This window comes from Crocuta crocuta, unplaced genomic scaffold (genome assembly GCF_008692635.1).
Source record: "Crocuta crocuta isolate KB4526 unplaced genomic scaffold, BGI_CrCroc_1.0 scaffold556, whole genome shotgun sequence".
In the NCBI taxonomy this organism is placed as follows: Eukaryota; Metazoa; Chordata; class Mammalia; order Carnivora; family Hyaenidae; genus Crocuta; species Crocuta crocuta.
The window spans coordinates 2,930,271-2,957,719 of NW_027527436.1; the positions used below are offsets into that span (position 1 = coordinate 2,930,271).

At 38.0% G+C, this 27,449-nt stretch overlaps 1 protein-coding gene across 2 annotated transcripts in view; it reads right to left on the bottom strand.

Annotated features, from left to right (window-relative positions):
* Positions 1-3,263: 3,263 nt before the first annotated feature.
* The window catches only part of ESRRG (estrogen related receptor gamma), a 229,193-nt gene continuing 205,007 nt past the window's right edge, over positions 3,264-27,449 (bottom strand). For both annotated transcript variants that reach the window (XM_077759692.1, XM_077759683.1), the window contains exons 6-7: positions 15,996-16,265; positions 3,264-3,668 (exon numbers count right to left, since the gene is read on the bottom strand). In XM_077759692.1, the coding sequence (XP_077615818.1) occupies positions 3,424-3,668; positions 15,996-16,265 (515 nt within the window). In that variant the 3' untranslated portion in view covers positions 3,264-3,423. The remainder of the gene's footprint in view (positions 3,669-15,995; positions 16,266-27,449) is intronic.

Below are 27,449 nucleotides of genomic sequence, written 5' to 3' on the forward strand. Positions count from 1 at the left end.
GTCTTTTTACGATCTTTGCACATAAGACTGCCATAAAATGTTTTCCTAGGCAGGTAAACAGAGACGCTTAAATAATTAAAATACAATCACCAACACCCATTTTCTCTTCTATAAGAAAAATAGCAGTTTTAAATATTTCATATCTTTTATGTTATCATTTAAATGCAAAATAGTGGAATAAATACAACAATCTGATCTGATTGAAACACAAGTGTAACTACAGGTAGCCACACAATCATATTGCTTTAAATAAGAACAAACCTAAAAGAAGCGAAATAAAAGTTTAAATCATATGGCAAAAACATACACTTTTATACCTTTCCAAAACTTCACATTAAGTAAATGGTCTTGCTTGAAACTTGAAAAAACTTACCTCGAGCGAGGTTTAAGATGAGCATTTACCCTAAAGCCCGTGCAGTTCTTCTAGATCTGCCTTTTAAAGTTGTGTCTCCTACATGTGAGATTCTTGTTCTCTGAAATCCCGAGAGTCACTTAAACTGAAAACTAAGATTTGTACCTCATTCTTTTCGCACATCTCCATCTCCTGTTTTCAGTTGGTTGGCTCTGACTTCTGAAGCCCAAGTACTTTAATGTGATACAGTGAAAACAATGTGTATATCGCATATATTTTACTTCTATATAGTGTGGTTGAATAGTAGCAACTTAAACCCTGCACCAACTTTCTGGAAAATAATCTTTTTAAATACTTACATATATAAATAATCTTATAGAATCAGCACCTTTTGTTCCCAGGAGTTGTATTTTTCTGTTGTTATTTTTAAAGGGATGTGCCAATTTCTGAACTCCTATCACAGCTATAAATTTCAAGTTATTGACCATCTGAATGAATTGCTAATGATGATTTATCTAGAGTCACACTACAGTCACTTCTCTACTGAGAAACCACAATCTACGATATAGTCCCATATAGCTAATGATAGATACACAGTATTCCTAGCACTAGGCTGATGAGACATCAGCCCAAGGTATTTTGTTTAAAGCACACAAAGTAGCAATAGTTTTGGAAACGTGTCCGCACCAAAAAGTTTTGCAACAACACAGAGCTAGTTAATAACAACATCTGAGAGATGATTGAGTGAAAGCCATATATACAGCATTTAAAAATTAGACTTATCTATATTCTTGAAATAGTCAAAGTTTTATTTCTAAGCTATACATTGGTATTCTATAATAAACCATTAGAGAAATTATTCCTTGTTTTGAAAATATTATTATGATTTTGATGTGTATCTGTTCATAATGAGTACTTGGTTTGGAGTTTCAATCTCTTAATTATTATTAGGAAGAACCTTATTACTGGTAAGGAATAGAATATACTACTGTAATCTCCTGAGGAATTGTACATCCAATATTGTCTCTAATTCTACCCTGTGTCTAAAAGCACACACCACAAGAATCCAAACACCACAAGAAGAACAAGACAACAGTCTTTGAATGCAACATAAAATTCAGAAAAGCACAGCAAACATGAAACATTGAAAAGCTGAACTACATTTCTTTTGTTTGTTAGGATTACAATTTTAATTACATCTGTGTACATAGAATAAGACTGTTCACATAGTACAGGGAGCAGCTACTAACACTGGTCCATTGGTATAGCATTTGATGGAGGTTACTGTTTATTGGTTATTCAGCGACTGTAGATTTCGGGGGCATCTAATTGATTTCTTCATTAGATTACACCTCTTAACAGTCTGGAACCTGACTGACTTTCTTGCTGTGACAATACTGGTTGAAAAGCACATGTATTGGCTTAGCTCTTGGTAAAAACTGCAGATTAATTGAAACAAACATTCCTAAATGAATTAACTCATAAAGATTAGGTTTTAGAATTTGGTCAGGCGTCTGCTGTCTTTGATGATTTTTTTTTTTCCTCAAATTCTGGCATTTGCCTTATTGCGTCTTAAATGAATACTGGCTCACAGCTCCTTCTGAGACAAGGTCTGTAACTTTGCAAACAGGCAGTATCTCATTCCTAACCACCATGGCAGCTAGCGATCACATGGCAACGTGCCCCCCAGGTAGAGAGGTGCACTCCTGATACTTCTACGCATCTGTACCCCATGTGCAGTGCGTTAGACACGTGACTACTCAGAGTCACTGCAGGTGTAATCTAATCCTTTGTGTCAGTGAACATTTAGGTAAACTGGAGCTCGTGTTAAGAAATTGATGTTTGGGACCAGACTGGCACACAACATAAATTGCATCCGTGATAATATGCACCTTCCCTTCAACTATTGCTTGAGTAAGTTAAATTCCCATATTAATAAATGGCTGAAAAGTGGTAAAGCTGGTACAAAAAAATCTCCATTTGTAAGAAGAAACAAAACATTTTTAAAAATCTTCCTTCAGGATTCATTTGTCCTTCATTATTGTTCATAATTGTTCAAAGCCAGCACAAAATTGCAGTATTCTTATTTCTCTTTAGTATTGCATGAATGAATAAAGCTTAAACTATTCCCTGAAAAAGTTACATAGTAGCTAAACTAACAAATACCTGGAAGACTTGAAAAAACAATTAAGGAATCAAATGGCTGAAACTGATCTAGATGGAAAAGCAATGATAAGGAGCAGCCGATGCAACGTTGCTTAAGTTGTCTAATTAGAGGCTGCTCCCGTGAAATCTAATACTGCACTCAGTCAATTTGTTTGTGTTGCACTGTACTTTTAGGTACGCTGGTTCTCTCTCTTTGATTCCTTAGTCATTGGGGACGTTATGGTTCACAACAAGCTCACTGGTATCCATATTATGGATTTCCATCCTTTGGCAGGGCTGGCTTCCATCTCTCTTCAGCTAGAGACCTCTTTTAAAAGTTCAGCAGCGGGAGGAAAGGGAAGGGGGAGGGGGAGGGGGAGGGGAAGGGAAGGGAAGAGAAGGAAAGGGAAGGGAAGGGAAGAAAAGGAAAGGAAAGGAAAGGAAAGGAAAGGAAAGGAAAGGAAAGGAAAGGAAAGGAAAGGAAAGGAAAGGAAAGGAACAAGACAATTTCCTTACAACTAGACATATTTGAAATTTAGGAGAAAGGGGAAGGATGAGAAAAGAAAAGGAGGTTTAGCAGGAGGAGGAAGGAAGGACAGAAGGAAGGAAATGAAGGCAAAAGGGAACCAGTAATGAAGAAAGCCGAGAGATGAGGGAGAAGAGGAATAAGGGAAGGAGAAAAAAAAAAAAAAGAGCAAAAGAAATGAGAGAAGAAGGGGAGAAAGAAAACGAGATAAGGGAGAAAGAAACTCATCAGGAAGATACGGAGGAATCTGAAAGCTGCTTCATAGTCTTGCTGCTAAATTATCAGTGCAGTCCGTTGATTTTTGATGTTGTTAACTAAACTCTAAGTTTCTTCGACATCACTCTTGGGTTTATTTTCCCTTTTTCGGCGTGCAGGATAGGAAGGCCCCGGAAGCTTTTAGTCAGACCTTGGCCTCCAGCATTTCCAAAAAAAGTTTGTGCATGGGGACTTTGCCTTCCAGTTTGATGTTGTAGAAGTGCTGCACGGCCTTGGTGGAGGTCTGCCTCAGGAGCGGCAGCGTCATGAGCATCTTTCCAGCCCTGCGCGGATCCTCCATGTGCTGGCCAGCCTCGTAATCCTGCAGGGCCTCGTGTAAGACGTCCTGAAGCTTCTGAACAGCTTCGACGTCTTCTATGTGCATGGAGTCTGCGCAAGAAAGCAAAACACAGAGGAATGATATCAATAACAGTAACAGCCCTGATGTGTAGATTAGGGTTATGGAAGTTAAATATTATCCTTGAACTTCTTGAAACTCTACGCTGTGATTTGCTCAGGGAATTTTACATTTCTAAAATCTCTATATTTTCCCCCCTAGATTCCTCTACTGTAGATGATTTCCAGTATGGACCTAGAACACAAACATTACTGCAAAAAATCCATTATTTAAAAGTATGTATGTGTGTGTGTGCGCGCGTGTGCGCGCATGTGTGTTTTCTCCTAAAACTGAGCAAGCAGAGAAGAATTTCTTTTAAGAGATTACAATTTTGATTACTTTATTCATTATCTCATCCATGCATTTAGTCACTCATTCAACAATTATCAAAGGCAATCTATTAAAAGTATTATTCTAAGTGCTGTGGAGGTAACATTGTCTAAAATTAGGATCTTGCCCTCAAAAAGCCCATATTTCCCAAAAGTAAAAAAAAAAAAAAAAAAGAAAAGATGAGAAAGGTTTTAAGAACTCCACGTAAATGCACTGAATCTGACACTGTGTTCAGTTTTAGAATATACAGTAATCACAGTAAATTGCTTATCTGTTTAAGATTTTCAATGTCCTGTTAACAGTTAGTTCCTTAAAGCATCCTTCCATAGTCCACTTCTAGTGAAAAACAAATGAATTCTTTAGATTAATGAGTCCTGAAATATTTTTCACATTTGTGAAGGTGAACTTTGTCTTTAAGTGACTAATTTAAAAATCTAATTCAATCAAGCAAGGAAAGGGTTAACAGGGCTGCCACAATTATTCTTTTGAGAAATGTGAGATGCAAGGAGAAAGAAAAGTTACTGCTCTAGCTCTAAAACAGACACTTAATTATATACAAGTTTGAATCATTTAGCACGTTTTATTGATTCTGATGACAGTTTATCTGTTAATTACACATAATGGAGTCTGGGGGATTCTTCATGTTTAATAATTCTCGTTCTCTGAGAATGCAGAGCTCTAAGATATATGGAGTTAGCCTAATCTTTCATATAATTCAAATATCAGGTCACATGCACAAAAAGAGAGAGGAAATGTAATTTAAAATCAAGTGGCTAAAAACATATGATAGAAAAAAATTATGGCAAAGTAATTAAAACGTTGGCAGCTGTAACCAGGAATATGTTTTAACAACTCGCTTGTATTTTGTTGCTTTTTTTCTGTTACGCCGTCATTTTGAAATTGTTTTATCACATCGTTGGTAAACTGACCACTATTTACATTCGGTGATTAGTGACACCTTTCTCTAAAAGAGTTTTGCATTGGAATACAGTGGCTTATCAGCGTTTACCTCTCAAGACTCAACTCCTGCCTGGTGGAAGAGAAGGAATTCTTTCACTCTGTTAATATTGATAGCGGTGCTGTGGAGTGGAGCTCCGAACACCCCGGTACTTGACCTAGCCTGTGCCTCCATGGATTGTTTCTACCTAGGCTTCTCTTCACTCTAGACCCTTTTAGCAATGAGAATCCCATCCACTTCTTATGTGCCTTCTCATAGCAACAGGACACATATTTCCAAAGATGTGTAACAGTTGGTAATGTTACTGAGGGAAAAACTGTCATGCAGATGACAACATGGACTAATTTTTCTTCTCTGTTTTTACTCTTAAATGCTGTCTGAAGGGAAAATGGTGGGCATGGACATACACTAATGGAGAGTGTCCAGGGACAAAACAAAAACAAATAAAAAAACACACATACCAAAAAGCCCACCTTGCACATAAGGGAAGGGAGATATGGTGGACTTACCCAGTCTGTCCCGCGACTCAAAGCACTCTAAGTGAACATGGGAATAAATGGATGGGGAGGAGAGGAATTGCATCCTTACAGGCAAATTCACAAAATAACTATTGCCCATTGGACCAGAAAAAAAAAAAGCAGAATAAATATAATAAATATACCATACATTAAATTCCTGTTTGGGGTGAGGCCTCTGATAAGCACTTTATGAACACTGCCTCATTTCACCTCCCAGCTGCCTGGAAGTCAGGTGGCACTGGTTGTGCCAGAGTTAGGGTTGACTCAGGTTTCTTTGAATCACATTATGCCACCAGAATTCACGATTCTGCATATGGCATTTCCTTTTTTTTTTTTTAATGAGTTATAATTCTCCTCTGAGTTCCTATTATTCAACTTTCCATCTTCACCAAGAATCTTCTCTCTACAACATGTTTAATGAAGACATTTCTAGAAGTATGTAGAGCATTCTATTTTATAAGGGACAGCACCGATTATTAAAAATGTCCTCCTCAGGTTTTTCCCAAATGTGTCTACAACTTACATCCTTTGGTCCTGGTTCTAAATATTGGGATGATACAGAGTAAGTGCCCTTCTTCTCCACAGCAGATACTCTAAATGCTGGAAGTGAGCTACAGTCACCTCAGCCCCCCGCCCCAAGCCTTGCCTTCCCCACTAGCCTTGCCCAGCAGGAGATATATTATAGGATGTCACAGGAAATGAGGCGAGAACAAATAGCAGGGAGATATGCTCACAAACAGCAATTAAGACTTCAAACTATTCTTTAAAGGCTGTGATTTAGCTTGAGAGATTTAAAAATGATTTAATCAAATTACTATGATAATTTAACTTCCCATTTACAGAAAAGATTCTAACTCATTCTAGCTTTACCCATTCTCGGATCTGCTAATACTTTAAATGCAAACTCACTAAATCTGAACTATTTAATTAGACTATGATTCAGCCGGCAGACTGCTGAAGAAAATATTAATCTCCATTAGGATCCTAGTTCAAGTTCTGGCTCTGTGGCTTTTAATCTGTTTTGTTCTTTTGGCTACATTTATACATTTATGCCAGGCTCAGTAGAACTGGCATTAATTTATGTAATTGTTTAGCTTTGGTTGTTGGTGCTGGTTTCTTTTCAACTTTATATTTTAAAGGAAATGGTCCCAGTATTTGTGCTAATGAAAAGCAGCAAAACTTAATAAAGGGAATCACAGGCTCATGAACTAACTAGACAGGATGAGGCTCTACATTAAAAACACTGAGTCAATGGTTAAAAAAAAAACTAGGATGTCTGGGTCCAAGCCCAGACCTATCAATTAGAAAATCAGAGCTAGATCCAAGGCATCATCTGTGGTTTTAAACATCTAGGTGCTTCCAATGGCCAGGCCAGGGTTATTGAACTACAAAGCCAGTGTGCTGTTCTAAAAGAATCTAGGTGTCAAAAGATAACCAGCATTCAAATTATATATACATTGTCACCCATATATTAAATTTTAACACTTAGTAATAAGATAGAACCCTTTCATTAAGTGCCAATATTTTACTCTGTGAAGGGGGATCCTAAAGGAACATGTTAGTTCTGACCATTTACTTTGGGAAGAGAGCTAGATATCCTCACACCTACAACTGCAAAATTCAGTGAGACTTAGAGCCATTGCAAAAGAAGATTTTATTTTTGTGTTTCACCTGTAATAAAACACTGCCTTTCTCTATGGTTAAAAAACCAAAAAGCAAACAAACAAACAAAAAACTATTGTGGGCATGGACATAGCTACTCCAGAATGCCCAAATCCTTAAATCCTATCTGGAAGCTGTCTTTGAGAAAATACTTTCTTGCCAATATTTTCTTGGCAATACTTTCTCATGATGCCAAACCTTATTTTGAGGATGGGAATGAATATTAAAAATAGACACAGTATATTCAGAGTCAAGTCTAGTATCTCAGATAAATCAACACTCACAGGAACCTTTTCTGTGGAATCCAAGTGTTGATTTCTTTAGAGTTTGTAAATTGCCTACGTGAATAGGGGTAATGAGAGGTGAGTCAATGAGACCCTAAATTTTCAAAAATGGTGCCAATCATAAACTTTTCATTATAAATAGGCACACTGAACTCTAGGAAGGTGGCATTGGTGGCAGTAAAATTTGTTAATCTCTCCAAATCTGCTCATAAAATAAAACAGAACTAGATGGCCAAACTAAAAACCCGCAGACAACACTTACAAACAAAAATAAGTGACAAGGTATCCCCAAAACACACACACACACACACACACACACACACACACACAGAATCAGGATGGTGTGTGTTCCTAGCTCTGTCCCCTGAAGAGACCTAGGAAGGATGGCCAAGCCAGGAAAGTAGTAACAAACAATGAGCAACCTGGCACCTAGATTATAATTAGATTCCAGGCTTCAGCCAGGGAATATTTAAGGCGTGTACAGAACACCTGAAGCTAGATAGAAAGGACACTATCTGCAATTACTAAGTCATTCAGAAAGTTTCCAGACGCCAACCTGAAGAGATTCCTGCTGACCCAAAAGGGGGCAATTTGAGCTTCGAAAAGGATGAAAATTGCAATTGATTCAAATCCACTGAGTATGTTTAAATACATTTGGTTATAATGATATGTCAAAAAGACAGGCCATCAATTTTTATTTGAAAACTGGTGAATGACGGGAAAGAAGCAAGCTCCTATATAAACTGCATCATTGGTAATCAAATAACAGATGAACTAAAGCATCATTTTATGTATCTATCCCAATGGGTGGAAGAAAACAAGAGATGAAAAACTTATTAATCATCATTTTGCAACCCCCAGTGATGAATGATTTAGGTAAAGAGCATCAGCAGCTGCTATCATCCCATTGAGACAACCAGACATTACATGCCTCCCAAATGAGCAGCACGCCCCCTACAGGTGCTATAGGGATTGCACCTGAGTCTGGTTAAGTCTCTGGATCCAGCTGCCAACTTGCACAAAATGCAAAGGGCAGAGAAACATAGTGAATTGCTCCCAGAGTATGCAATCTGTAAAGCCCTGGCTGTGGGAAACTCCACAAGTCAAATGCCCTGGCTTCTTCAACGGAAAAAAATTGTAATAAAATGAAAATGAAAGATGAACATTCAGATTAGAGGAGAGTTAAAAAAATCCATTAATTTCTTCTTTTTTTCAAAATGGGCAAGACTACACTATTGTGTCTGAGGATACAGAGTTAGCAATAAGGCTATAATGAAACATAAGGAAATGATAAAAAAAACAGAACAGGATAGTGGTTACGTTTGTGGGAAAGGAGGGGGGTGGGATGGGGATGAGACACATGAAGGGGTTTCTGGGATATCTTGCAAAGTTTTGTTTCTCATCCTTGCTCATATAGCCATTGTGACGGACTGCAAAATGGCTTCAAAGATATCCAGATAGTCCATCACGGGAACCTGAATGTTACCTGATATGGGAAAGGAGACTTTGCAGCTGCCGTTAAGGATCCACTTTGGGAGATTATTCTAGATTATCCAGGAAGGTCTTCAATGAAATAAAAAATGTCTTTATAAAAGAGAGGCAAAGGAAGAAGGCAATATTACCACTGACTCATGATTCTACACTGCTGGCTTTGAAGATGGAGGCAGGTGCCGTGCATCAAGCAATGCAAGGAATGTTACTCTAGAAGCTGAAAAAGGCAAGGAAACAGGCCCTCCCCTAGAGCCTCCAGCCCGATTGCTACCCTGTCTACATCTTGTTTTAACCTAGCAAACATGATGGTGGCCTTCTGACCTCCAGAACAGAAAGAGAATATATATGTACTGTGGAAAGTCACCAAATTGGGGTAATTTGTTAGAGCAGCCATAGAAAATGAATATATCCATTACATTACACATTTGGTTGTGTGTGCATGTGTATGTGTATGTGTGTTAAATTCTGTGTTTTATTTTACATTAAAATGATAAGAGACAGAGAGAGGGATAATGAGAAACTTCTGATGGAATGGTCCCTTCTAGAAACTAGTGAGTGAAGCAATATTCTGAGCAAGATTGTAGAGACACGTGGCAGAAATGCCAACAAAGCTGTTCACATACCAAGTAGGAGGTTAGATCAAAACCTGTTTAGGTCTTTCCTAATGCAGAAAGGTTATAATTCTAATGCTGGAAATAGTAATAACAATTCTTTGTGCTTATCCATGGTGAGAAGAACAGAACTGATTTTACAGCTTTCCACTGGGACATATGTATTTTGGGAGAAGGGCTGTTTTCCTCATTTCTTGCTCTATCAAACCACACTTTGACACTTATACCAGCCACACAAATCACTCCTATACTGCATTTATATCAAATGTTAAACTACAGATCCATAGTCCATAGTTGCTTTCTTCCAAGCTCCCCTCTCATAAATCCCAAATTATTATTACCATTATTCTATTTACCTTGCAGTTAGATTTCCCTACTAGGCCTGTCTTATTTCCCTACAACTACTTAAGGCCTTCTGTCTCCCTCCAGTATCTAACACTTAGCCAGGAGCTTTCTAACTCCTTTTACTATAAGTGATAAAGACAATTATACTCCATAGTGAATGTTGATAGCAACTTGGGTGGCAAATATTTCAACATTCCACAATATCATAAATGATCTGCACCACGCTAGTGACCTTTTTGTAAGGGAGTAATCATTATATTAACAGCCATAAACGAAATAAAGTTACATTATGTCATTCCCTAGAAGGAGGGCAATTGCAGAGTGTTTATGTGCTTATTCCCCAGTTGGAAGCACAGAGACACTTGCAGCAAATATTTCTCACACTATGTCAGGGCACAGGGATCACTGAATGTGATAAGAAACATTTCAAAATGTTTTACTTTTACTTTTCACATAAAAACTTGAAATATCACACTATGGATGAAATTAAAAGGTTACATTAAATAAATTCGCCACCCACTTCGAATCAAATATATCATCTTAAACAAAATTAGGGGTGTCTGGGTGGCTCAGTTGGTTAAGTGTCAGACATCAGCTCAGGTCATGATCTCTTGGTTCATGAGTTTGAGCCCCGCATTGAGCTGTCTGCTGTCAGCACAGAGCTGCTTCAGATCCTCTGTCCCCTCTCTTGCTGTCTCTCTCCCACTTGAGTGCACAATTGCTCTCTCTCTCTATCTCAAAAATGAATAAACATTAAAAAAATCAAACAGTGATGGAAGATTTGAACAAAAGTCAAAGAAAAATAGAAGATATAAAGTCATAATTTTGATTTCTCAGAGAGTACTAATTTCAGTTTGACCTGGGTAAAAGTGAAGAATAAATATCTACCTGCCACAAAAGACCTACCCATAATCATTTCTTATAAAATGCTATAAATGTAGTAAACACTTGTCCCCAATTCTTTTTTGTCACTTTCCAGGGTGTTTTATCGTAATGTAATTCCAAGAAGACAAGAAGATAAAGTGGATGCAAAAGTTTAAACTACATTAAAACTACTAATTTAGGTTGGCAGATGTGAAATTGCAATTGCTAATCTTCTGCGTTGACTCTTTTAAAGACATGCTATATACTTATTGGTGGACTAGAAATAGCTTATTGATAGCAAGAGAGAGGGGGCCCAGCCTTTCGTCTCACAGTGGCCACACATCTTTATCGGCTCGCTTCAGTTACCTGTAAAATGATATTGGACAGGTCTACTTCACAGGCATGTTATGGAAATCTAATGAGATTCCCCAGCAAAAGCTAAAAAAATAATAATTAAAAAAAAAGTCTACTGAGAGATTCTAAAAAATGGATAATCTCTTGATCAATATCTAAAAGCTACACCTAGAATATCAAATCAGCAAATTTAGTCAAAATCTGAATAAAATTATATCTCAGGGCCCAGGAGATACAAAGGGACTGAAGAGGTTTTTCACTTTTATACTAATTGTTCAGAGTCATGAAGATGTTAATATTTCTATATTACAAATTCAGCATATATAGACACATACCGTACACAAAATATATGACCAAACTCACTGCTCTCACTTAAAAGTAACTCACATAAAAATTTTCAGCCAGTTAGGAGATATGAGACATTACTTAAATCACCTGCCTCATTTTACAGACAAGAAAAGCTATGTGACTAAAGCATGCATTCTCAAAGGAAGCAAAATCTGAAATTGGAAAGTGGGGGAAAAATCTCTTTTTAAAAGGTAAAATGCATACACACACACACACACACGTATATACATTATACAAACAGATACATAATATATTTGTGATGTTAACATTTCACTAGGGACTTATTAAGAAAAAATATCTAAAAAGGCTACCCTAAGGCAGTGATAATGAAAAAAGACCAAGAAACACTTGGCCAAATTTATGTTTTATCACAAATGTTGTGATTAAATATGGCCCTCATTCCAGTCCCCTACAATCTTTCTATCCTTTGAAATTATATCACCATTCTACACAGCAAACATTTGTTCTCATAAACAAAATACTATCAGGATGTAGTTATAATTACTTAGGATTTGAAATTGATGACCAAAATATTACTAACTGTTTTATATTAACAGATACTATTATTCTAGAAGTATGATATATAAATAAAAATTCAGCATTCAGCCTGTAGATTCTGTTTATCCTTTTATTTTTTTAAGTTCTTTTTTTCTTTTTCTTTTCTTTTTTTGTTTCTGAGAGAGAGAGAGAGAGAGAAAGGGAGTGGGGATGGGGGCAGAGGGACAGAGAGAGAGAGAGAGAGAGAGAAACTCTTAAGCAGGCACCATGCTCTGTGCAGAGCCCAACCTAGGGCTTGATCCTACGACCCTGGGATCACGACCTGAGCTGAAATCAAGATTCGGACACTCAGTGGACTGAGCCACCCAGACACCATGATTCTGCTTATTCTTGAATGGGCTGGGCTCAGAGGGCTCCAGGATGGGGGCAGGGCTGGGTGACACAACTTGAAGTGTGGGGGCAGCAATGAAGCTGTCACTTGTGATGTGAGCAAAACAGAATGACCAAACTAAAAGTTAATTCTTCCTCTGAAGCTGCTTGGTCTCCCCTATATAAAAATGAATATATTCTCTTGGGGGCAGTGAGAATAGCATCAAATTCTTAGACATAAGAATCGGTAGAACTGGGGCATCTGGGTGGCTCAGTCGGTTAAGCGTCCAACTTCGGCTCAGGTCATGATCTCACGGTTCGTGGGTTCGAGCGCCGTGTCCGGCTCTGTGCTGCCGGCTAGCTCAGAGCCTGGAGCCTGCTTCGGATTCTGTGCTTCCCTCTCTCTGAGCCTCCCCTGTTCACACCGTTTTTCTCTCTCTCTCAGAAATAAACATTAAGAAAAAAAAAAAATAAAGAATTGGTAGAACCAAACAGAGAGAATAGAATTACATGGTATAATCTTAACCAAAATGTGTGTTGTAATATTTCACTAAATTTTCCACTGAAGACATAACATTAATTATAGAATCATAAAATTCTCCATATGGAAAGAATTCTAGAGATCAGACTAACTTCTCGGTGTATGGAGGAGAGAACTGTGACCTAACAATAACAATGGTGAAACTGTGGCCTAGATTTTCCTTTTTAAACTCGATTGCACACAGGTCTACCAGGGAGGCAATAATTGGCTGAGAGGCAGTGGGCACTCAAAAGTAAGAACTTTAGAGTTTAAGTGAGTCTGCGAGTTTCTTACCCTCAAAACCAAGTGGAACAATTATTTAGGGTTTTTAATATTTGAATATGAGAATTACAGTATTAGTTTATAATATGTTGGGTTTTATTTTTTGTCCATATACCTCAAGATACGGAAAGTACTTCTGATGATGTTCTTGGTGCTGTAAGAATTCCTGAATTCACACATGCCAGACACAGAGCTATAAAAATATGTGACAGCTATGATCAAGGAGACCAGTCCCTGCTTCCCAAGCATAAGTGCAATATTTATAATTATTGAATAAAGATGGATGTTTAAAATATGTTGAAATTTAGATTAATGAGACAACAGTTGTTAACACCTACAGCCGTTCAGAGGATGCTAAGATATCTATATAAATAATACTAAAATAGCATTTTCTTTTGCACCAAAGCTCACTGATGCTAATCTGCAATTTCTGAATACTAAAAGCAAATCTATGAGCTTTTTAGGGTGTCTCTCAAAAGTATTAAAACATTTTTCATACTGATGTGTTTTCAAGCAGTTTAACAATCACTGGATCTAAGCAAAATTGAATCTATAACTTTTTTGTTGTCAACAAAATACTGGCCAAAAAATGGAATAAAATAGCATCATACGGACAGTATGAGAGGAAAAAAAAAGATTTTCTGAGTGGTTCATCCCGTGCTAAAGTGGTGGGTGGGGCGTGTGGGCTTGACACATGAGGAAAGGCCATATTCATATGCCAGAAGAGCGGTGGCACAATTTAGACATCAACATAGTCCTTAAAGTACTTAACCATGTCTCCTTTTCATGGACTCTGGTTCAGTTGATTTTTTTGGTATTGAGAAACTAAAAAAAAAAAAGTTACAATCACTTCCAGAAAAACTTTGTGACATGGAGAAATTTTCTGAGTGTTACTCACTACCAGTACAAGAGAAAGAGAGGGCCTGTTCACTATGTCTGGCTTTAAACAAGAAAAGCAAACTAACGAGCTCTTTAAAGACTTTATAATCACCAGTCATTGCACTAAAGTAGGTCACTTCCTCCTCCCTACAGCAGGGTCTGTGGGATTCGAATATTTACATATCAAAACATTAATGATTACGCTTCTAAACAACAGACAGAAATGCTGCTCCTAATTAATTCAGGTACTCTAAATTATAATCCACAGCCAGAAAGTATATAGCTAGCATCTAAAATTATAAGATTTTAGCAATTTTGATAGGGTTTTAGCACTTATCTGCATTTATGATTAACAATTTTAAAAAGCAGTAGGTGATATAAAAGATACAAAACATGTTCGCTGTATTTTAAATAAAATTAACCAAGTATATGTTTTAAATAAGAATCACTGTATGACTAGCAAACACAAATTCTTCCCAAAACGATTGCTGCAAAAGTTTTCATCTAATTATGAGAGATGCTATTATGTGAAGTCCATGCAAACTAACGAATTCTGGGAAAATTTGTTCTCCCGTCTCCCACTTTGACTCTCTTCTGGAGAGTCAGAGAAGGGGTATCTGAGAGTTTGCATCACCACTGCCACTTGTCATAAAGAATCATATTCTACAGTTTCGTTGGGGAGCAGGAAAAAAAAGAGGTGAATGGTGTGGTAAGCAAGAGGCTACATTCGCAATTAAAAGTATGCGATGCTAAACTCCATTATGAAGACAAATAGGAAAGTACAACTTCATTGTTGAAAACAATTTCCCTCCTATCAGTCCAACGATTCATGCATCAATATTGTAGATGAACTGTTAATTACAAAATCAATTAAAAATTATTTCTAAAAAACAGTCACGCGTCCCCAGCTCTCATGAGGGCAATTTGGGCAGAAGGTCTCATCTCACTAGGACCGCGCCAAATCACAAAGTCGTCATCCACAAGTAAGCAAAAGCAATCTGGTTTTTCATTTTTCAGCGCGGCTGAGCCCAGCCTGAGATTGATCGTCACATATGGCCCCAGAAAACAAACTGTCAATACCTTGAATGCTGCAGAATTTGAACAAATAGCCGTCCGTCCATTCAAGCCACTCATTGCATCCCATTTAACAGATTTTATTGACAGTTTCCTTCTTGTAATTAAAGGGAAAACTACTGGCCAGCAACCAAGATAAAGTTCAAAGATAGGGTCAAAACAAAAGCAGATGGAGGGGCACGGTGTGACTGTCAATGGTACATAGCATCAGAGCATGTTATTGACACGCAGGTATCTAATGATCGGCACGTCATTAAGGAGGGATCTATCCTGAACTTTATGCAAATGCTAAAAGAGACTTAAGACCACAATAAAGCATCAGGAGAGGCACAAAGGGAAAAAAACAACAAAGCAGCAACGATTTTTACTTATCAGAGGTTGCTATTTTAGTACATTTCAGTTCAAATGTAAAGACCATTTATTCCCATAATTCTTAACCCTTACTGTAGAGGTGGTACCTTTCAGAGAAATACTCCAGGAGAACTAGATTTCTAGAGAATTCCAGAATACAAGAAAACAGAGTATTCTTTGATAACCAAAGCTAAAGACAACATCAACTATGTTTTTCCAATTGCAAAATGTGCGTTTTTGAAGTGGAAAAAAGGTTTCGGAATATCCATAATTCACACTTAGTTTCACTTGTGCCTACAAGCAATGGAGGTAATTTTGTCCTGAGAGTGTCTGTTTATACCACCAGTTAGGAAACTCATTAGGCTGTAAAAGTTTCACTGCTTTTAGTAAGTAAATACAATAAAAATAATTCAGGTTGATTTTTCCTATATCTAACTTTTCACTAGAAAGCTGTAATGACTATAATTTTGCTGTCTCCTACAGAATTTACAACCAGGTTTAGGAAATCCCTGAAGAAGCTGAGAAAAGGGTAAAACTGAAATATTAAAAAAAATGTAACAATGATCATGTCAATATGCCAACCTGAATTAGCAAGCGCTATCGCTTTGAGGGTGACAAATTCTTCTTTCTCCAGCTTCATGCTCTTGTATTTCTTTACCAGCTGCAGGATAGCATTATTTAGGTCAAGAAGGCCTGCTAATTTGGACTGGTCTTCATCCATTATATAATCATCTGCATAGACAAGTTCATCCTCAAATGAAAGAGATCGGTATACGACACCAAGGATCAAAATTTCCATCCAAGCACTCTGCAGAAGGCTCATCTGGTCCGCCAGGGACAGCGTGGAGAAGCCTGCATGGAAAGATGGGCAGATCAAGTTACTTTAAAGCCATAATTTCATAATGCAACATTAGTTTCATATGGTAGTCGGCTTCTGCATCAGTGCTCAAAATTATGCTGAGCTTTGATTAGATGCTCTTAAATTTTTCCCTGATCATTTTGCGAATGGCAAAGTAAAAGTCACAAACCAGTTCAACTTGTTGGTGCTTTTTATAAGTTTCATGGACACACAGCTGAGGAGAAAAGAACAGAAAAGTAGTTTTGTTTCTTTCATTTCAGGAGAAAATAATATGTAGTAGTTAAATATACTCAGTTTCTGGCTGAACTTTTTATAAATGTCTCACAGGAAGTCAAATGTTCATCTACTTCACCTCTAAAAACTACTGCTGATAAACAACATAAAAGTTTAAAAAAGAAAGAGCCCCAAAATAAAGGAAAACAAATAGTTTCGACTCACACACACTAGAGTGCAATTTGGAAACATTCCTCTCTAATAGACGTTCAGTGAATAATGAGGATTCTGACACCCAAGAGAGACTTCTTAATTGGATATTTTGCACCCACTGATATTTAACACAAATTCCTCTTAAAATAGTGACTTTTGGTATAAAGGAGAGTAGAAGGGGCACCTGGGTGGCTCAGCTGAGCATCTGACTCTTGATTTTGGGTTAGATTATGATCTCACAGTTCTTGAGTTTGAGCCCCACTTTGGGAATCTACACTGACAGTGTGGAGGCTGCTTGAGATTCTCTCTCTCCCTCATGCCCGTCCCCTGCTACTGCACTCACTCTCATTCTTTCAAAACAAATAAACTTAAAAAAAAAAAGAAAACGAAAAGAAAAAAGAAAACGTTCCTTTAAAAAAAGAGCGAGAGAGAGAATGAGAGACAGTGGACTACTTAGCAGTCTGGCCTCTTCACCAAATAAAAAAGCCAGAATTATTCTTATTAAGATCCAGTTATTTAAAAAGTTAACTGTGGAGGCAATGGGGTCCCATGGATAGCGTATAGGCAGAGCCAGACCCTGAATTTAAATATTGGACCCAGTCAGCTACTGGGTCTTTCACCATGAGCAAGACAATTTACTTGCACCTTAACTTTGTTTTTGGGAAATACCAAATAAAACCCAGAAAAGTACCGATTTATAACATGGGTTTGATCAATGCAGCCATATTAACTATTACTTTTGTCTGAACCACCTAGATGACTGCTTCAGTTCTTCAGTAATGATCTGGTCTGCATTCACACACAGCACACATGCATGCTTAAAGTTCCCTCTGAGCTTAAAAAAAAACAGAAAACCATGGAAAAAAATTTAAAAGAAAATGTGGTTCAATAGGGAAAGAGGAAGGAGTGCAATTAAACGTAGTTCGGAGTTAAAATGTCTATTTATATCTCAGAGGGACTAGGTCTGGCTTCTAAACGAAACGCCTTTCAAATTAAATAAATACATAAATAAAAATAAAAGGAAGTCTTAGTGGAAGATACCTGATGATCAGCCACCTACTTTTTCTAAGAGTCCTAAAAAAAATGTATTTCTTAAATCTTCACTTTCACTTTCAAAATTATGCCCAGGAATCCCTAGAGTGATCGACCACCCCTATGGGTTTTGAGGACACAGCACCATGATTTATGATCTTGCCTCCAATAATTCTACAGAAGGAGAAAATTTTAATATTGCAACCTATGAAGTCTATTTTTACTCATAAATATCACTGCTGTCCAGTCTTCTTAGGGTCCTGCTTTTGGTCATCAATGTTGTCCCATTTTTATTCATATCCGATTGTTCGTGTCCCATGTGATATTAGAAACTACCTCACAATAAGGAAAAGGAAGTGGTTTCCTGGCCTGTTGGTGATAACCAATGGTTTGCCATTTGCCACCATTAACTGGAAGCATTTAACAAGATCATCAAGAGGGATTAATTCAGGGCTTGTTAAGGATGGTCTTCAGATGTGTAAAAAGCATTTCTTTCATTGTTTGTGAAGCTGTTTACACATCACATGACAGATCTTCTTTTGAACTGGCTGTGTCAATCTTTTTTTCTCTTTTTCTGTTCCTTTTTTTTTTTTGGTCAGCATAATTAATACATTTATTAAAAATAAATATCCTATTGGAATTAAAGATATAACAACTGGTAACATTTCAAACAGAGAGTCAAAACCGTAAAATAACAGTCTAGCCTAACTAGATTAGGCTCCATTTGCTTTTGATCCTAAGAATGTTACACTAACAACAAACAGGATTGCTCTTTTCTTCTGCTCCCCCTCCAAGAAAAAGATGCAATGCAAATCCAAATATCTCACTCAAGAAAAGGGGATAGTAGGGATTTCTTTTGTACATGAAATAGATGGAGAAATAAATGATTATCCGGAAAGTTACGAGCCAAAAGGGAGGAGTATTTTCCCTTTGCCTTAGTTTTCTTGTTTGAAAAGGCTCCCAAGCAGCAGTTTTTCTGCAGCAGCAGATGGACAGAGCGCGTAGCCCGCAGCACCTCCCTGTGACAGCCCGATTCTCCCTCCCAGACACTGCTGTTAGTAAATAGATTTACACATTCTCCAATCTCCACACATCTTTCTGCCGAATAATTAAAAGCAGGATGATTAGTTTATTGAGTGGAAGGAGGAACTTTTTTATTGAGGTCCATCCACGATTTTATCAGGGCCAGCACTTTTACGGTTGTCAGGAGGATGCAGGCATCCAATTTTTCTTATCTGCCTGATTAATACAAACGCTGTTTCAGGACGCATTAATTAACAGATACAAATCTACGTTCTCATGGAAGGATCAATACGGAGAAGAAAAGAGGCATCAATGTGAATTTAGTGCTGATGATGGAGAAGGCGCGCTATCGACATTTACGTGCACGGAAACTTTAAAGTTGCACAGGGACCCTTTTGTCCCTGTGATTTACAAATTAACAATTTTCAGCCATAACAATGTTTCACACGTTTCTTTGGGGTTTAATTAAGCAAAAAACAATAAAATTTCATTTTTTAAAGTTGATGCTGCAATTTGTTTGCTCTCTGTCGATGGCTGTGTGCGTACGCGTGCATGTGTCTTTCCTGTAAACCTAACTTTTCTCTTTCCCTTCGTAATGAAATAAAAAGAAAAAGGTTAAAGAGAAAGATTACCTCTCTCGTTTTATTGTTTTTGCTCAGGGAGGAGGGGACGGCGAATATGGCACCAAAGGCTTGACAAGTTTGCTTGCTTGATATCCTCAAATCTATTTCAGCTGACTAAGGAGGTGTTAATTTTGCAAAATGATAGGAAAAAGGACAATCCATGCTTTACAGAAGATAAATAAAAGTCTGGACTTCTATCCCTTCTTGCTCTAGAAATAACTGAATTGCACCACTTTTAACCCTTTCCTACCACACTTCTGCAATCTGGAAGCTGGTGCAAAGATCCCTTCGGCCCAAATGCTTTAGTGGCAGGGAAACAGCCTTGTTATGAGATGTTCATGCTCACCTGCTCACTAAGGAGGCTGCATACATCACAGACATTACATTTTAATTCCACAAAGTTCTTCTACCTGCCCCTTAGGAGTGCTAGCTAAAGATACATTACATCTATAAGCACATATGGATAATATTTTTACCAGTGGACCTGAGCAAAGTGTCAAAACCTAAATGGCCAAGATCTAAATAAACTGAGTTTAAGGAATTTTTTAAAAAAACACTCTTATTGCTCTGTTGGCACACACACACTTGTATTCTAACGATAATTACTTGTGTGTGCTTTCACCTGGCATTTACTGGTGTTTTATAGCTCCTGCGCTACAAATTAGAGCTTCTCATCACCTATAGGATTCAGCTACGTTTGAAGAGAAACCTCTCTTCCAAGTGAAATAAAATATGCTTTGCAGTTGTGTTCTTTGAACCTCATGTTTTGTACGTCCTGGGATCTTCATCTTTGGTGTGTGACAGTTTATAGTTTTAAATGTTCAGCCGTATTACAGCTTTTTAAAATACACCGATACCATGGCACATTTTTTTTCTTCCCTGGCTGTGGCCCATTCCATGCCTATCGCTGACAACTCTGATCTCTCTTCATCTCCATCCCGGAGTCAGGGCCATTTAATGTATCTCAGGCATTTTGCTAGCGGAATGACTCTCTACCTTGACCCGCAGTTAAATAGCATGTTTATCTGCAGTAGAGTGTGCTCCAAATAAACCCGATGACAGTCGGGAATAACATCATCTGGAAGGATTGAAAAGCTTCTCAAGAGGCAGGTACCCCTGAAGTAATAGGCTTGAAGAAAGTATGTTTTGTGCCAGCCCTGTTGCCTTCTTCTACTAGAAACTTCGGAGGATGGCAGCGGCGCCGTGGGCACTTGTCAAGCACTTTTCTTTTTTTGAAACCTGGCAAACCAATGCACTTTGCAGTCAACTTTCAGAAAAGGCTAAGCAGTTGAAAGTGTGAAGGGCAAAAAATATCTGACGGCTAGTCTTCAAAAATACACTTTCATTTCAGAAAGCATAAATGTTTATTTCCTGAATGGAGTGTTGACAGAAATAGGCTGCAATGCAGGCATCTGGGTTTAACCCCTGCTAGGCATTTTCTTCTCGGCTGCTTCCTTGCAACAGAGAGCAAGCGTTTTAAATCTTCAGGGTGTCCGTTAATATCAGTTGATCATGGCATTGATTTGCCCGCTCACAGTTTTTGAACTGTAGTTTCTCTGCTCCGCATAACATTGACAGTTTTCAGCGAATAGCCTATCATGCTAGAATTGTCACGATGCCACAGTGACTCACGGAGATGGCAAACGAAATTCACGGAGAGAAGGTGAGTGAGCAGTATGGCACAGGCTAGATTCTTTCCCTTATACAAATAAGCCTACTGTTTACAGGCACTAAGATCTGCTCTTGGCTACCAGGAGACCCTGTTAGAGATAAACTTCACGTTTAAGCCAGTTACTATTTTCACAAGTGAGCAGACATACAATTTGCTGTGTAATTCACAAAACACACAGCTCTAAGGTTGCAGGGTCGATNAAATACATTATTTATAGATTTATATATATAGATCTTTTTTCTATTTTGATTTTTATAGAAATGGACTTTATGGGCTGGCACTCAGTGGGGGCTAGAGTTAAGCCAACTACAGATGGCCACATGCCAAAGTGAAAGCTGGACTCTTTACCTGGTGCTACAAGAAGCATTTTATTTAAAAATTTTTCTTTGTAATAGATGATAATTATTATCTCTTATGTGAGTACCTAAGTAAGCATTAGATCCAATACCCCCAATATTATTCTTTGAATCTTTTGTCTTTTAGTTGGACCATAAACCAGATTTCATTAATTCAGGATCGATCTCAATTAGTTTGGGTAAAATAAAAGAGTCCCTAACAAAAATGGGATAGCTCCCTTTCTTATAATTTGATCATCTTTCAACATTTGTTGATACCATAATAAATCTGTTTCTTTAGTTCTGTTTTTATACTTCAAGTAGGATTCACAGAGATTTTATGAAACCATTATTTTCAAATAGTGGTTTCACAGGACAATGTGGAAATCTTGCAAGACAGATTCAAGATTGAAAAATTCTATGTGGCAAACTTGGCCACCACCCATAAAACTTAGTAGATGGTCTGGGTGGTGGTGATAAATTAAAGGAGGGTAGAAATAGAATCATAAAGGTACTATCTACTGGCCCAAGACAGAATTATCACTGTTAACTGAGTTTACAGGTGCAACTGGCCACGGACCACTCAAGCTGATTGTGGGAACTGCCAAATGAATTTTCAATTAGCCCACTCATGGGCACAGAAATTAAAACCATGCCCCCATGGCCCTGGTGAAATGCCTTCTTTAGTAATTACTTCTTGTTTCCAAATCCTGCTTGCAAGAAAAATTAAAATTATAATAGCAGTGAAAGAAAGATATTCCCAAGGGGCTACTCAGGAAAGCCTCAAAATGGTAACAAGAGTTTTTTGTTTGTTTCTGTGAGTGTGGGAGGGTGACAGCTGCCAACCTGCTTTCAAAAAAAAAAAAAAAAAAACCAAAAACAAAACTAGATACGGGGCAAATGAATGTAAAATAGGAATACAGGGACTATCTAGATGAAGTGTACAGTTCCTCTTTGGAAATCCCACTTACCCACCACTGCTGAATGATTACAGAGGACCTGAAAATGTTCCTTTAGCTTTCCCCAAACTCCCTTTTACTTGACCTCAACTTTACTTCTCCATTCCTTTCATCTAACCCAAGAAGAAAGAACAATTGTCAGAAGGCACAGAGAAAGGTATAGGCTGAGCTGCTTTAAAGGAGGGAAACCTAATGGCTTTCTTTTCCTACAACCTTTATTTTGCACTAGTTGAAAACAAGAGAGCTCTGCCTGGAAAGTCTCCTGTTTTGAAGTGACTAGAATTTGTTTGACCACCGAGAAAAAAGGAAGTCAGTGCCATATACTATAGGACTCTAAAAAAAAATCTTGTAAAAGGGTATTTTTTCAGTCTTACTTTAGGAGTAGATGGACATGGAATAGGAAAAAGCTCATTCAGAAGCCACATTTCTGGTCTGAAAGAAAAAGATCCAGTGCCTGAATCTGACTGGCTCTACCCAACCAATCCTGCTGCGGCTGGTCAGGTGCTTATAGGGTCCTGACCAGTAGTCCAAGGAAGATCAATCCAGCCTGGGCATCAGATGTGCGAGAACTGTCTTCAGGAAATTTCCGAGTCCGCATTAAATTTGGTCTAATACTTGATTTAAAAATCAAGCCTTGAGGGGCGCCTGCGTGGCTTAGTCGGTTAAGCGTCCGACTTTCGCTTAGGTCATGATCTCNATCAAGCCTTGAAAATAAATGCATGCTGACTCTATCTGAACTTTGAGGATCTGTAGGCTGACATACATTTCCAAAGACTTTTACAGAATTTGTGGGAAATAAGTGACATCAAATACTCAAAAGCTAAAGGTTTATGGCCATTGAGTGATGCATGACGGAAGAGGCTAGTGTGGGGGGCACTGACATTGAAGTCTGGAGGTCTGGGCTCTACTTCTCATCACACTCCGACCAATAGTGCCAACTTGACCCCTGTTGTGGGTTGAACCGTGTCCCTCCAAAAAGGAGGTTATAATCCTAACTCCCCGTACCTGTGAATGTGACCTACAAAGATCGGTCTTTGTAGACAGCCAAGTTAAAATGAGGTCATGAGGGTGGGTCCTAATCTGACTGTAGTTTCATTACAAAGGGGGAAACTGAGGCAGAGACAGACCAAACAGAAGGAAGATGATGTGAAAGTACACAGAGAGAATGCCATTAACAAGCCAACAGATGCTTGGGGCCCCCAGGAGCCGAGAGAGAGGAATTCCCCCTCACTGGCCTCAGAAGGAACTAACCCTCCCCACACTTTGACCTCAGACCTCTAGTCTTCGGAACTGAGTGACAGTGAAGTTCTGTTGGAAGCCATCTCATTTGTGGGACTTTATTACAGCAGCCCCTGCAAACTCATCCAGACCCCAGACCCATGACTTCTCATCTGTCAAAGGTGAAAGGTGGACGAGAGTTCTTTGAAGAAGCTTCCAGTAATAATGCTGAGTGATTTCAGAGTATGCAGCAAGAACTACTGACCTGAAGCACAAGGCTGCATAGGTAATGGGGAGCACCTCAGATAACGATCATTAGGCTGAGAGTAAGTAAGTGTAGCACTAGGTACCACGTATCCCACCAAATGACTGTGTGACTCTGGGGAATGAGTCACTTCTCTGGTTCCTGCTTCTTCATTGGTAAAGTAAGAGAGTAGGGAAAAAAAGTCCCTAAAGCTTTGGTCCAGCCGTACATTATTCAGTTTCCAGTGGTTCCAATGTAACAAAATTAAAACCAACTGGCATTCAATGCATCTATGAAAAGTGAAGCACTATGCTCAGACTCATTAGGATATACAAAATGAGTACAATATAATCCGTGCCCACTAAGACGTTACAGTCCAGTAAAAGTATATTAGAACACCATGAGGAAAAGCAGGTAGGTACCCTAAGAAATGATCAAAGTGAATGGATATGTAAAGAGGAAAGACTGGTTTCGGTCGTACACATCCTTCTCAATGTGTCCATTAACTGGTCTCCTCCTTGACTCCCCAGTTTTGGTTCAGACTTCTATCATCTCTTTTGGGATAAAGGGATAGGAAAATCCTTATATCTGGTATTTCCTTCTTCCATCCTACCAATGACTATTCAAAATTTTTAATTTAAAATTTTTAATTTTAAATTTAAAAATTTATTTTAAATATGAACTCTAAGCTTGTCATCCATTGACCAAGATGCTTTCTTGGCTTCTACCTCTCCAATGGACAAAACACTGAACGCCTCTGGCACAAAATTTCTTTCATTATTTGGCCCTTTTATCCCTTTCCTGCCATATTTCCTGAAAACTCCTCTTCTGGGCAACTCCTCTGTAGATGGCCTAGCATGTTGAAAAGTGAGCTCATTTTCCCCACCCCGTAGCTCCCCTACTTCCCAGATTAACAGCATCACCACCCACGTGCTGCTGCCTCACTCCCAGCCTTTCAATGGTCTATCACCAAGTCTTCCCTTTCATATTTCTGAAATCAAGTGGATACATTCATTCCTTTCCATTTCTACTGCCATTATTATTAAATTCTTGTTCTCTTGTAGAATCCATGGGCGTAGTTGTCAGATGTAAAATATGAAAGTGAAGCTCCAGGTAAGGCCATAAACAAGGAAAGGAGTGGATGTGATGACGTGCCACCTGACAGACAGATCTTTCCCAGTGGGCTGCCATGTTTTCTGAGCTCTTAATAGTGGAGGCCTCCTTTTCCATGTTCCTTGCTGTAATCCTGGCACCTGCAACAGCGCCAGCCATGAAGCAGGTGCTCAATAAATATGTGCCAAATCAACCAATGAATCACAACTCATTGACTGGCTTTCACAAAGAATGGGGCGCTAGAAGTGAAGACAGCATTTGCGGTATCAGTCCCCTCTCCCAGAAGGAAAATCTGAATATGCAACAACAAAAAAAGTAGTGTAATCGTTTTTCATAATTCAACAAGTGTTTATTAAGGCACTGAAAATACGTAAAATACTTTGCTTAAAAGTGCCAAATAATATATAGGATTTTCTTTGGAGCCACTTAAACTCTGATAAAGTCTTGTTCTCAACCTCAGCTAGTTTGGTTTTGTTTTTTTTTTTATTTTTTATTTTTCAGTGTTTATTTACTTTTGAGAGAGAGAGAGACAGAGTATGAGCAGGGGAGGCGCAGTGAGAGGGGCAGACACAGGATCTGAAGCAGGTTCCAGACTCAGCTGTCAGCACACAGCCCGACGCAAAACTCAAACCCACAAACCGTGAGATCATGACCTGAGCCAAAGTCGGGTGCTTAACAGACTGAGCCATCCAGGTGTCCCTCCTTTTTAATTTACAATTAAAGTTACTTTTTAATCATAAGGCCTAACTGCTTTCTCTTATATTTATAAACAGCCATTCACAACAGACTCCATGATAATGTCACAATGACTTTTGTTATTTACAAGTATCTGTACTTTCTCTACTTAATCTTAATTTTTCTACTTTATCTTACTTGTCTAACAATCTTAAAAATGTGTAAATTTATCTTCTGTAGCTAGAATTTTAACCCTCTGAAATCCTCGCCTAGTTAGTCAGGAATGAAAACAAATGCTCAGTGCTTCTTTCTAATTGCAGGAATAAAAAATCTGTGTGCCTACTTTTTAACATAAATTTATTTCAGAGATTTCAAAACTAGTTTTCATAAAACCCAAATAAAGGCACTTTACACACTTAAAAAAATGGCAGGCAGATTGAGAAGTCTAGGGCTTTCTTTTGATGGGTTCCCTTTCCCTGAATCAAGAAGAGCCAAGAGAAGACAATGCAATAAAAATGCATTCATATGAAATCTCCCTCTCAGTCCATGTTAGAACAATGGATTTTCACTAAATAAATACTCGCTTGTTAGAAGTAGTTGCAATATGACAGCCACTGAGCAGCACCAAGGGAGTAAGGTTCCTTCCCATTTTAAAGCAGCAAACTAGACATTTACAAACAGTGAAGATGGTATTTGTCGGTCATGACCTTTCAACTGTGCCTGTACATGTACGTGTTAACGTAATTTAAATGCCACTTAGACATGTTTGAGGTTTATCAAACTGGTTTGTATACCCACTCCTATGTAATAAGTTTGAAGTGGAACCATTTCCACCTGCCTTAGGAACAAGCATGGCTGGGGACAGTCCTATGCAAATATTCCAGGCAAGTAAAGGGGGATCCATTTAAGTCTCTAAGAAGTCAGGTTGGGCCTTAAGGAAATCAAGCAGGGGGTCAAAGACATTTTTAATATGTATGTCAGGTAGTAGGTTCTCATGATTTTGGTATGAACACCNGGCAAACAGATCATCTCTGTTGGAGGTGACAGATTTTCAGTTAAAATAAAGATGGGGAGAAACACAAGAAGATGAATTTTGGTAACATAAATTTTAGGACCAGATACGTGTGTTTTCACCATCCAACATTTTAATAAACTGACCAACAAGTTATTAATAAAGCATGTCATTTGCCAGACTTCAGCAAGAAATCGATGTGCCTCTAATACTCTTTATAACAGCTGGACAGACAACCATAAAATGCAACTTCTGGTTAACTTTTTTTTTAAATAACAAATTCTAGGCACAGTTTACTTTCCTTCATAATATCTAATATTTGATTTTTTACTGCTTCTCATCGAAATTATACTTTAAGTTAAAATGAATTTTTGTGAATTTTTCTTTTGCCCGCATGTAACATTTAATAACTTTTTTTTTTTTTTAAAGATGAACTACTTCTCTTGGGAACCTTCAACTGTAAAGGAAATCTATGAATTGCAAGTTGGCCATGGCTGCTTTATTTCTGTTACATGCGACCCAAAATACTATTCTGGTTTTGAAGATTTAAAGAATCTAAAAAGCACATTTCACACACTGGATAAATTAAGAGGTATATATATATATATTTTTTTTAATTGAGCACAAAAGAGAACATTAGAAGGAAGAGAGAAATGTTTGATCCACTCCAGTCTGATTTTGGATTAAATGCTGCCTATCTACAAAAGGTGAGAGTTCAAAGTTTTTCCCAGTGCATCTGCTTGCATTAATGAAGGCAGAGTTGCAGACATGAAAGCTCAGGGTATCTTTTCTTTTTATTATTTTCCCATTTGTGAAGGCAACAGCTACATACATGTTAAGACAAA